The 12,856-nt window shown below is 45.3% G+C and overlaps 1 protein-coding gene across 1 annotated transcript in view; it reads left to right on the top strand.

Moving 5' to 3' along the window:
• The first annotated feature begins 1,427 nt into the window (after positions 1-1,427).
• Positions 1,428-12,856, top strand: part of Eif2ak4 (eukaryotic translation initiation factor 2 alpha kinase 4) — an 86,699-nt gene continuing 75,270 nt past the window's right edge. Inside the window, exons 1-2 of the mRNA XM_032903918.1 lie at positions 1,428-1,807; positions 12,209-12,321. Coding sequence (XP_032759809.1) covers positions 1,664-1,807; positions 12,209-12,321 — 257 coding nt within the window. The 5' untranslated portion in view covers positions 1,428-1,663. The remainder of the gene's footprint in view (positions 1,808-12,208; positions 12,322-12,856) is intronic.

Genomic DNA, 12,856 nt, shown 5'->3' on the forward strand with positions numbered 1-12,856 from the left:
AAATGTCCTTTTCTGTTACACGTGTCTATTTATCAACAAAGCCCATAGCTGATATTTAAAGCATTCCTAAGGAAGATGAACAGGAGACAATATTGGCGAAGACATCTGGAGCTGTGGACTTGGGTGACAAATCCTCAGGGTTATTATTATATTTCTTATGCTTTTGTGTTCAAAAAAATTACATAATGAGTTTTTCTTTTTTTTAATAGAAAAAGACCAGTTGGAAAATGGAAGAATTTTACAGATTGGTGTGACCATATTTGTGACATAGGAACTTTACTTTGGCTGCAATAGGAAGAGCTGCTTAACGTGTGGCACGGAGGAAGAAGGGTCGAATAGACAGCCCAGTGAAGAGGTGGTAAAAACGGGCTGCAGCTTAGGGGGAAACCGAGGAAATGATGACAATTTGAATGTGAGGGCTGGAAATAAAAGGGAATCCTTATCTTCACTGTTGATTGCTGCCATGTATCCAGGCAGGGGTCCCCGGGACAGAACAGGTCTCCAGTGGAAGGAGGAAGGTGGTTTTTAAGGAGCCTTTGTTATCTTGTCTGATCAGAGTGGATTGATGCAGGCGAGACGCCTAAGTAAGCATTGCTGAGTGAACAAGATAGATGGAAACAAGACAGACAGAGACATCACCTAAACCTAACTTGAGGCATGATGGTGCAATTTTTCTGAATCAAGCTGCGATGGTGGCAGTCTCATGATCCTACCACTGGCAGGATGAAGTAGGAAGGCTACTATGAATTCAAGGCCAGCCTATGCTGCAGAGTGAGACCCTGACTCAAAACTTACATATACACATACGGACACATATACATCCCTAAATATGTAAAGTAAGATGCAAACATGGTCAACATTAGTGAGAACGCTCAAATTTACATTAAACGAACTGGTCGGATACTTGACTTTGTGGGAGTAGAAAATGCAAGGAGAGAATTTCAGTGAGTCCAGAGAACATGAGTGAGACATTTAATTAATGGTTCAAGGATAATGAATGTGGGAAAAGGGGTTTACGGCTTTTCCTCCCAGTAGTATCATTCTGGGAAGGTCAGGTAAGATAAGTGATTTAACTCATCGGAACTCCAGGCAGGGTGGAGGAATTCCAGCGCCTATTTCTGCTACAGACTTGTTTTGTGAAAACTAATATGTTCTGTCACTCCAACCTGAGAGACTGACTTTCCAACGTGTGTTGGCAATTCCTGACTCGATTTCACCCCTCAGAAAGAAGACACAGCTGTCCCCTCCTCTTGTTCTAATAGAAGTCTTCTAGTCTTGGGAAGTTGGGGCAAAACCCCGCCCACTGGCCTTCTCCTGAGTGGGCCAAAGGAGTCGGCCGTGGAGAACCCCGCCTCCAGACCCGCCTTCTGGGTCTGGGCTCCGCCCAAGTCCCACTCACCTGCTCAGAGCCACACCGCTAGGCCAGTCCTCAGCTCGAGGCCCCGCCCACAGGCTCGTCTGGGGCTGGAGGTCCGGTTTTCAGAGCGCCTACGCAGAGCAGAGCCACACCCTCAGACCTGTCACCAGCTCGAGACCCCTCCCCCAGGCCCGACTCCGACTCGAGGCCCCGCCCCCAGCTCGGTCAAGGCGCGGGCCGGAGCTCCACGGCCCTCCGGAGAATCACCGCTACCTCGCCTAGGCCGCTGTGCCTGTCCCGGCCGCCATGGCTGGGGGCCGCGGGGCCGCAGGACGCGGCCCGGCTGAGCCGCAGGAGAGCTATTCACAGAGACAGGACCACGAGCTGCAGGCCCTGGAGGCGATTTACGGCTCGGACTTCCAGGATCTGCGGCCGGATGCGCGCGGACGGGTAGGAACGTGGTTGGTCTGGCCCGGCGTTCTCCAGTCTAGGGACCCAGCCAGACACCTCCAGATTGGGGCACTTAGATTCTGCAGGCTTTTCATCTTGCAGTTCCACCACCCTCACTTTCTGCCTCTGCGCCGCCTCTGGTCTTGAGAAAAGCAGCACCAGGGCTCAATTCTTATTTCCCCCGGGTCTGCTCCTCTCTCTGCTGTGCTTCTTATAACCACTGACGTTCCCTAACCACTCTTCATCCTTCTAACCATTCTTCCCCACCTCGACTTGCCCAAGGCCTCGAGTGGGTTATGACCGCACATTCATAGTCAGTCATTGCTACTTTGTGCAGGGGATGCTTAGGGGGCGTGGGGCCAGGCCCAGTGCTCTCAGCAAACAAAATCCCAGGTCACATTGTGTAAATCCTGTTTCCGGTGTGGAAGAACTTTCTGTACCTGCCCCTGAGACATTTGAGGAATAGGTATAGAACATGTTTATTGTCGCTGTAATGCAGTGCTTACTGAGTTGTTTTATTTAAAACATCACTTGCCCTTTTTTGTGTGGAAGTTAAGCTGGGGGCAGTGACAGTTTCTCCCTATCTTTGAATAGTTTATCTGCCGAACTAAAACGTTCCTGAATAATCCCATTTTGGAAGTACTGCCTTCCTCCATCTGCCTCAACTCTGTAACTCGCAGGATCTGCCTTATCTCTGTATCTACCATTTCTTTGCGGAATGGGCTTTCCTTAAGCTTTCAGGGCCAAGATACTCCCACTAATCCAATATATTTTTTAGTTTAACGATTTAATGCCCGCCGGGAGCTTACTTTTCTAGGCCTTACTTTAAGAGTGTTTTGGTAACCTTACATACAGTTTATACATGCTCCTGTAAGATAACCTACAGGTCATCTGGCAACTTCTCTGTCTCCAGGGAACCAGGAAGTAGGGCCTAAGCCACCAGAATAGTGTTACAGAATGTGCAGGGGACCCAGGTAGAGAGAGCTAGCTGGCTTTTCTTTAGTTTTGTGTTCCCAAGGTGCATTCCATTTTCCAATGGAAGGAAAAATCGTCGGCCACTTTTAGGTAATGATACTGATAATCCTGAGTTAACAGCTAATTCCAGTAAACCCAAGAATTTACAGCCGTGGCCTATATAACCAAGAGGACCAAACACAGGGCTACCGTAGAAGGCAGGTAGAGTTATTCAGTAGTAGGCTCTGGCTCTAGATCACAAGCAATGTTGCCAACACTTTCTTTCATAGGCCTCTCAGGCAAATAATTGATGCTCGGTCTGATGAGTCAGAGGTCGCTCTTTGAACACGCTCTCATTAGCACCCACCACTTGCCTTTCTTCAGGGAAAGGTTATTTGGTGCCACTCTCCTGAATCAGAATTCAGAAGTGCTCTTAGGCACAATCCTGGGTGTATGCTCCACCACCTTCCATTGCCTGCGGGGGTGTGTCCAAAGAGTAAACACAATGAAAAGGATGTATGAGTATGCAAACATCAGCTGAACGCTGGGAAGACAATTACCTCTTCTCTTTCCAGGCCAAATTTCCTGCCAATAAAGTCAGATCTTTTTTTTTTTTTAACTTTTGGGGGACATAGATTAATTTTCAGTTTTGAAGCATCATTTATAGATAGTCAAACAGTTCAGAGTGTATATCAAAAATTAATTTACATATTTAAAAGTTTGGGCACCAGTCACTTAAGATATATTTTTATAATTAAAGGACATTAAAAAATACTACTTATGTCTCTTGTCTAGCTTTCTGTATCAGCCTTAGGAGGCATTGCAAGCCCCCCTCCTCCTGTCTCTGGGCCCACTGGTTGGTGCGTTTATCTCCTTAACCTTCATCAACATTGAACCACCCATACTCTTCAGTCTGACAGTAAATGAATGAAGCCTGCCCCATTCTGATTTGTATTTCTTTAGTTAGAAATCATGTCAACTACCTTTCTTTTTCTCTGAACTGTTCTTATTCGTTGATTTATTTTTCTACCCTCTGGTCTATTTTCTTACTCAATTGTAAAAAGGTAGATATATGTTAGGGAAATTAATATTTGTAGTAACATGAAACAAAAATTTCCTCCTAAATCAATCATAGACCTGTTTATGTAATTTATGCAGTTAAAATTTTTAACAGAATCAAAAGGAAGTAGTTGTTTTTTGAAGCACCTCGGTATTTTATCTCCCTTATCCCGCATCTAGAAAGTACTTCCCAGTCTCTGGTAGAGTGCTTGCCTACCACACCCTAGATTTGATTCCTCAGAACAAAGAAACAAAAGGGGTGGGGAGACCCTTCCCCCTCCAGTATTACCATAAAAAGAAGGAGGAGGAGGGGGAGGAAGGAGAGGGAAGGGAGGGGAGGGGGAGGGAAAGAAAGAAAAGAAAAAAGATAAATTGTCAGGGTTTTTGTGGTTTTTTTTTTAAGATTTATATATTTTATGAGTACACTGTAGCTGTCTACAGACACACCAGAAGAGGGCATCAGATCCCATTACAGATGGTTGTGAGTCACCATGTGGTTGCTGGGAATTGAACTCAGGACTTCTGAAAGAGCAGTCAGTGCTTTTTAACAGAATCAAAAGGAAGTAGTTGTTTTATGAAGCACCTGGGTATTTTATCTCCCTTATCCCCCATCTAGAAAGTACTTCCCAGTCTCTGGTAGAGTGCTTGCCTACCACACCCTAGATTTGATTCCAGCTCTCTAGCCCCAGATGTTTTTGTTTAATTATTTAAATTATTTGATTATTTCATGATACACAAGAGGTCTACCTGCCTCTGCCTCCTGAGTGCTGGGACTAAAGGCATGGGCCACCACACCCCGTAACTTCATTTTTTTAAAGCTTCCGTCAAATAAATGTGGAAGTGCCTTTTTCAAGAGGGTCAGATCATGTTCTCTGTGTGCTGTCCATTCTCACAATTTGAGAATAGGTGAAGTTTCCACTTCCGCTGCCAATCTGAAGTGCTCCCTCACTACCCCAGGCTGCTGGTCCAGCCTGCTTACAGGTTGCTAAGCCTTCCATCCCAGTGCTTGGTACAAAGTTTTCCAAAGTTGATATTAGCAGTCCCCAAATGTATTTGCCACTATCTCTTTAATTTTCAACAGTGTTATAACATTATTTTAAACTATTGTAGGTTCATAACAATCCTTAGTGTTTAACATTGTTGCTATTCACTGAATATTTCTGACCAGGGTTTCAATGTGAATGTTTAAATGGCCTTGCCTGATATCTTCTTCACTTCTTTCTGCTGCTATAACATGCTACTACAGATTGGAAACTTTATAAAGCAAAAACAAAACAGAGTTTATTTCTTACAGTCCTGGAGCCTAGAAAATCTAAACTCAAGGAGTTAGACCTCGTGAGTGAGGGCCTTGCTGTAGCATAAATAGCAGAAGGCATGGCAGAGCAAAGGAGAGCATTCGTGTATACTCCTGTCCCTCTTTGTCAACTTATAAAGCCACTGATCTCATCATCCGGGTCCCTCTTCTAAATATCAGACCAGATTAGAGGAGATTAGTTTTCTAATACATGTGCAATCTAATACATTGAAACTATAGCAGCTGGGCCAGTCCTGTTCGAGTTTCTCTTAGAACAAATTCTGAATGTTGTGATGTTTGGTCAAAATGGAGCTGACGGCCATATTAAATTTTAAAGAATCCAATGTTTGTTTTTTAATTTGACAACAGGCAAATATTTTTAAAAAAGAAGATAAACTTGGTGGCTGTACACAGAGTATTCAGTTTTTAGAGATAGAGGAATGAGGGAAATAAATATTTAAGGCATTTTGTATAAATCTCAAGGAATGTTATCTAATTCCATTTTCTGAACACTAGTGTCTTTCTGGCTGTTACTGTCTTCATTTTCTTTCCTGATGTGTGTGTGTGTGTGTGTGTGTGTGTGTGTGTGTGTGTGTGTGTGTGTGTGTGCGCGCGCGCGCGCACTCACAGGCACCTGTGCATACTTGTAGTATACCCCAATATACACTGAGTCCAGAAAAGGATATCAGGTGTCTTTCTCAGTTGCTTTCCACTTGTTTTTTTGTTTGTTTTTCATTGAGGCAGGCTCTCTCACTGTACCTTAAGTTCACCATTTTGGCTAGGCTGCCTCCTAGGCTCCACTTACCTCTGCCCTCCAATGTCAGGATTATAGGCACACAAAGACATGTGGATATGTATGGCTTTTCTGTGGATCCTGGGAATTCACTCAGGTCTGCCTGATAATACAAGAGGCCCACCAAGCTGTCCTTCCAGTCCACTGTCTCCATTTTTTGGTCTGTACAGATTTACAAGCAAGCTGCCCAGATTATTTTCCTTCCCCCATGGCTCTATCCTGTTTCATATAGGCTACTTTCTTCTGAGTGCTATAAATCAGGAAGAGAAAACAAGAGGTAATGTTGAGTTTCCCCTCAATGCAAGGAGGAGAGATAGCAGGAAACTAGGTAACGATTCTAGACCAGATACTTCAAACTGACTAGAGCATGTGCCTTTTCTCCTTAACAATTACAACAGATACATATGTATACACAGTAGCTATGGACCTGTAAGTGTACTTAGCAATTATTTGCACTGTGTTTGAGGGTCATTTGTGTAACAAGTTAATTTCCCAAACCTCATCCTCACTTTGGTGCCTGTTTTATAAGCCAGTGAAATCTAATAATGGAACTGTCATCTCATACCTTTGAGTCTTGGAACCTGAAGATTTTCAGCTTCATGAAGTTAAAATCTTCAGCTTTTAAAGACATTAACCCTTCCATCTTGTATGTTTAACAAGCATAGACATGTATCTAAACCAGTTCATATCACTGGCCCTGAATGTTTAGGAGGAAGAGGTGCCTGACAGAAGCTTTGTCAAGCAGCTTTTTTAAAAGGAAAAAAAGATTGAGTCTGGAGAGATGGCTCAGTGGTTAAGAGCACCAACTGCTCTTCCCAGGTCCTGAGTTCAATTCCCAGCAACCACATGGTGGCTCACAACCATCTATAATGGGATCCGATGCCCTCTTCTGGTGGATCTGAAGACAGCAACAGTGTACTCATACATAAATAAATCTTTAAAAAAGAAGAAGGAAGGAAGAGAGGGAGGAAGGAAGGAAGGAAGGAAGGAAGGAAGGAAGGAAGGAAGGAAGGAAGGAAGGAAGATTTATCTTGGTACAGTGGCAAAGGTTTCTTTGTTGGCTTTTGCTTTGGGGTCTGTATTGTTAGAGTTCTCTAGATTAACAGAATTTATAGAATGAATTCTATCAATCTATCGATCGTCTATCTACACAGAGAGAAGAGAGGTCTTAGAATGACTTACAAGCTGAGGTTCAGCTAGTGCAACAATGACTGCCTATGAACAGAAGGGGCAAGAAGCCCATAGTTGTTCTGTCCACAAGGCTGGATGTCTCAGCTGGTCTTCAGTATGCTGGATTCCTGAAGAAGTAGGCTTTAGTGTTAGTGAAGAAATGGACTTGCTAACAAGGGCTAGAGCAAGCAGGAAAAGGAAAAGAGCAAGCTCTCTTCTTCCATGCCCTCCATGCCCTCTATATAGGCTGCCAGCCAAAGGCATGGTCCAGTTAGAAGTGGATCTTCCCACCTCAAAGATCTGAATGACTTCTCACTTCTAATGATTTCATTAAGAAAAAGCTCTCATAGGTGTGCCCAATCGTTTAGGTTTTAGTTAATCCCAGATGCTGTCAAGTTGACAACCAAGAGTAGCCATCACAGGGCCTTTGTCAAGTCAGTGGCCCATTGTGAGAATATGTATGTAGCAGAGGACCATTCAACATTGTCACATGGAGGAAGAGAAGGGAGACACACACACACACACACACACACACACACACACACACACACACACACACACACCTTACAACAGCTCTATCACCAGCCCCGCATATGACAGATCTTGATTCCCTTCATTTTCCAGAAGTTAATTCATTGGCTAAACCTAGCTGCAAAGCAGCCTGGGAGATGTATCCAACTAAACTGTCAGGGGTTCTGTTGCTCCAAAGGGGAGACTGGATAATGAGGACAGCTAAGCTTTTCTGAGAAATACCCCAAAGTCTGTCATCTGTGAGGGAAATACTCAGGGGCCATTAAGTTCTGTCAGCCAAAACAAAGACCTTAAACATAGCCATTCAGCCTGTTGCTTCTGTGGCCTGTTCTTCCTTCTTTGGGCCACCCTCATTTGGAACTCACACTGTGACAAGCTGTTACATCTGAGCCACCATCACTGGGCTCTTGGGCTCCTGAAGTGGAAACCTTTATGCCAGGTGTCTCCTCACTTCAAATCATGTTCTATCCTCCTTTCTAAATAGTGCTTTTGGTGTTAGCTGCCCTGGCCCTTTTATCCCTGGTGGTTCTAACGTACTATGGCGTTACCTAGACTGTGAAACCTGCCTGGGCATCTGTGGCTGCTCCAACCGAGGAGTATTTACTGGATAGGTTTCCAGCCCAGGGTTCTACATACCACTACCCTTCCATGATGCCCAATGGTCCTGGGAGTGGCTATCAGAGGCCTCTTCTGTAGTTCTCAAGCCGTCCTTACATGGATTTATTTGCACTTCATTAAGTGTTCTCCATAGAGAAGAATCTCTTAGTGTTGTATAGTTCTCCAGTGAGCTACTGCCTCCTGAAGCTTGCTTCCTGCTTCAACGACTCAAAGCATTTAGCCATGGACTTCCCAGACCCTTTCCCAAGGTTGTTAGTTACATCCAGATAGACTCATCTTCTGTGTGATAGAGAATGATCTGAGCATCTAGAGCCAGGCTCAGTCCAGGAGACCTGATGGCCCCAGTGTTCTTGGGAAAGTTCTGCATGTGCAAGGCTCTTCCACGTCTCGGGGACTCGCTGGGACTCGTCTTTGCCCTCACTGTTGGCCTGGTTCCGGGGTAGTAATTCTGAGGAACTCAGAAAGGTCAGGATGACTTTTCACAAAGCAGACAAGACAAGTCAATCCTTGGCTTGGGCATCATGAATGAGGACCCTGGCTGAGGTGCTCTGGCCACACAGGCATGTGCACTCAGGGGATGTGTAAAAACACCTAAGCAGCGCCCAGTCCAAAGCAACCTAGACAAATTCAAGTGAAAACTCTTTGAAGATGTTTTTATAACTGGAAAGTTTATTTTGTAAGATGCAGAAAAGTACGTTCTTAGAATTATGCATAGTGTGGGATCTGCAGTGTTCGCTGTAGCTGATTCTTCATGGGTAATGCAGTATGGATGTCAAACCCTTCTCCTTCCCACTCAGCAGATGGCCACAGGTATGCTGTCTGTGTCAGTCTGTACTCATGCAGCACTTAGGAAGACAACCGACAAGAAGGAATGTTGATCCCTTTCAGAGAGAACTTAGCCTGTGTGCCATCTTCCTGCTTCGGTGTTCCAGAAACTAGGACTAGAGCTGGGAGCCATTTCATGGCTCTCCTTTTAGTATTAAAATACTGTACCTGCCCAAGGAGGATAGCAGTGGATAAAGCATTGGGCATTGAGCTTGAGGACCAAAACTTGGAATCCACAGGCATGGTGGTTGCCTGTTGACCCCAATACCTGAGAGACGAGACAGGCTAGTTAGTTAGTCTAGCTGGAATTGGCAAGCTTTGGGTTCAGGAAACCATGCCTTGGTAAATCAAGGGTGATCAAGGAAGATACCCTGACATCAACCTCAGGCATCTCTTTGAAAATGCACACAATGCACATTCACCCATATGTACACATACACTCATACACACACATGCACCCACTCACCCCACACATGCTAAAAAGTTCTGTATTCTGTATTGTTCTAAAGTACTATATATTGGAAGAAATAATTTCTTAACAGAATGTTCCTTGGTGATTGTAATGTCTTTCCAAACTTTATGTTCAGTGAGACAATAGTCTATAAAGATGTGGCTTGATATAGAAAGCACACGTAAAATTTGACTAGCTTTCTCTCCATGTGTCTATCTCTAAAATGGAGCTGAATAATCTTGCCAGACCCTTGTCAGAAAATAAACAACAATAGTGTAGGTAAAGAGTGATTGATAGGACTTAGAGTAAGCTGGGAAGGTGGCTGTAGGAGGAGTGGCCTCAGCTAAAAGATTGGCTGTAGATTGGTGACTGTAGAAACTGTGTGGTGGGTACAAGGGTCTGCATATCATTATCTCTGCTTTCATTTAACATTTTCCCTAATTAAAAACTTCAAAAAGAAAGTGAGGCTATTTGGGGCTGGCGGTTAAGAGTGCTTCCTGCTCTTCCAGAGGAAATGCTTCCCAGCTCAGGACTCCCTGTAACTACAGCTCTGAGGGGGCCCAGCCCCTTCCTGTGGCTTCTCTGGGTACTGCCCACAGGTGGCAGACATTCACAAAAGCACACACGTAACACAAGCTACTTTTTGAAATAACAATGATAACTCTTTGAAACGGAGCTTTTAAGAAGAATGGTCATGGCATCCGATATCCAAGTTGTTTCTGTCAACAAACTGACTCCTGTGCAGAGTTCTCCTGGTGCGTAGAGCCACGATGCTGGCCTGCTGTGGTGGAGAGTAGTTTCACCCCACCCTCTGGGCTCCTCTTAGGAACCCCCAGGCTCTCCTACTCACTGTCCCTCCTTTTTATTCCCTGCATGCTGACCACCCAGCTACCTTGCTGTATCTGGAAACAGCATCCTCATAGGCTTTACCATCTTTCCTGTCCTTAAAACTGAACAAAAACCTCCCTTCCTAGATTTCACATCTCCATGCCTCTTAACCACTGCCAGCCCAGCACCTCTGGCCATGTCCCCTGGCCCCTTCACATTCAACCTTGAAGGAGCTGTCTGGGTTTGCAGCGTCCACTTGCTCACCCAGCTGTCACTCCTCTGAGTACTCTCTGTGTTTGATGCCCACGACACTGACGGTCAAGGTCACTACATGGGTCCCCATGGCCCCAGCCATAAACTCTGCTCCATCCTGATATGCCTGAGGTGCCTGAGGGATCAACTGGGACAAGTTGATCCCTTTCCTTTGTCTCCTTCATCACCAGGTCCCTCTTCACTTGATCTCAAATCCATTTCCTCTTCCCCTTCCCACACTCCCTCCTTCCCCGTGGGTGTCCAACACTAGCTGAATCACTCTAATAATTTTCTTGTTTGTTTGAAATTCACAGTGCTGGGGATATAACCCAGGCCCTTAAGTATGCAGGGCAAACACTCTACCACCGAGCTACATCCCCAGCCCTGTCAGTTTTTTATTTCTGCTTCCAGACTTCCCCTTTCATTCCTTACTCAACAGCCAGAGTGGTCTTTAAGTATATGTTGTGTCGTCCCGTCACCCATCTTTAAAGCCTGCCAAGTCTGTCGCATGTCTGACAAAGTCCGTGCAGCCCACTCACTTCTCAGCACCTGCCGGCCGTGGGCGCCCTGTGCACATAGGCCCTGGGCATACTGGCCTCCTTTTGACCTTTGGGGGCTCCCATCTCTGCCCAGGACCAGCCTACTCACCTAAGCATTCCCCAGTGACCACATCTGAGCGTGTTCCCTTATGCCTCAAACACACTAAATGATCAAAGTAAGACTCCTGTTGAGGCAGGAGCTAGCTTCGTGTAAGTAGTAACAAAAAACTGCCCATTGTGACAACTGCAAGCTGCTCATATATAATTTTGGTGAGGCCAGGCTGGGTCAGTTCTGTTCAGATTTCAATCTCAATACAGGATGAGAACATCCAATATCTGAAATATGAATTATAAAATACTACCCAAAGAAAGTTTTAAAAATCTACAACTGTCTCAAAGTCCAAAACCTCTACAATATGAAACACAGCCCCAGCATGTCAGGCAGGGAATGGTTGAGCTGTGTCCCCACCCATAAACCTCCCTCCTGTACCTGTTCCCTTTGCCTCCACTCACCTGCCTTCAAGCCTGTATGTGCTGGCCAGGGCAGCTCAGTCTGGATTCTCCTCAGCCTCCAGGCCAGCACTTAGCACTTAGCTAACCAGTTCCGTTCCAAGAGGGGAAGCCCAGTGGTGTTTTTCTTCAATCTTTCGATGCCTTTGACAGGAAAGTGCGTTTCTTCTGACTTTTTTGCTTTTAAATCTGTGCTTTTGGAAACATGACATAACACCTCTGTAAACCGTAAGTACTTTCAAAACTGGGAATAGAACGTTTCAGCTAAGGCAATATCCTCATCATCCTCATTTAGATTGTTTCTCCAGGGGTGGAGGTGTTCCCTGCTTCTGAGCGCCGTCTTCTCTTCCAGAGGCTCGGAGTTTGATTCGCAGCTTACAGCTGTCTGTAACTCCAGTTCCAGGACCTGATGTCTTCTGTCTCCACAGGTGTGCAGAGACAGATGCAGGCAGAACCCCCATACGCATAATAATTGATCCTTCCATTGGCTGGTATGGCATCAAGCAGCTCTAACTTAGTGTGCAGGGACAGGTGAGGAGAAAAAACCCCACAGAGATGTGTTCTTTTTCTCTTTCAGGTGAGAGAGCCTCCTGAAATCAATTTAGTTCTGTACCCTCAGGGCCTGGCTGGTGAGGAAGTGTACGTGCAGGTGGAGCTGAGGGTCAAATGCCCGCCGACATACCCGGATGTGTGAGTACCCTCCTCAGAGGCTACGGTGTCGCTTCACGGCTCTGTTTTGACAGCATGGAAACATGGCAGTTAGGAGTATTTCCTCTTTCCTTCCTCAGTCTGCCATGTAAAATCTCCTTTCCAATCACCTGTACCTCAGTAACACTGCATCAGCCTGGACCTTCTACAAAGCTGCCTTAAGTCTGCGTATAGTTGTAGAGCGCTCACTGCCAATGCTAATATTCACTCGTTGACCACCTTTTTGCTTTTCCCACTTTCATGCTTATTTAATTCTTTGTAATGTAGAGAGAAGGAAGATCCATACGTATAGGATACAGATGTGGCGAGCATTTAAAGTGCTTCCTTTATAGCCATTGGAAATGAGATGACCTTCTGTCCTGCCAGGCCTGTTACTGTCTGGACTAAAGAAAGGAACTGAGCTACTGTTTTTCTCAGTGGAGCAGCATAAGCCTGACCAGGTGGTACAGGGTTGTCCCCTATGCTCCGGGGCTGTCCCCAGTACTGCAGATGTTGACCATTGAGTTTATCCCCACTA

The sequence above is a fragment of the Rattus rattus genome, chromosome 5 (genome assembly GCF_011064425.1).
Source record: "Rattus rattus isolate New Zealand chromosome 5, Rrattus_CSIRO_v1, whole genome shotgun sequence".
Taxonomy (NCBI): domain Eukaryota; kingdom Metazoa; phylum Chordata; class Mammalia; order Rodentia; family Muridae; genus Rattus; species Rattus rattus.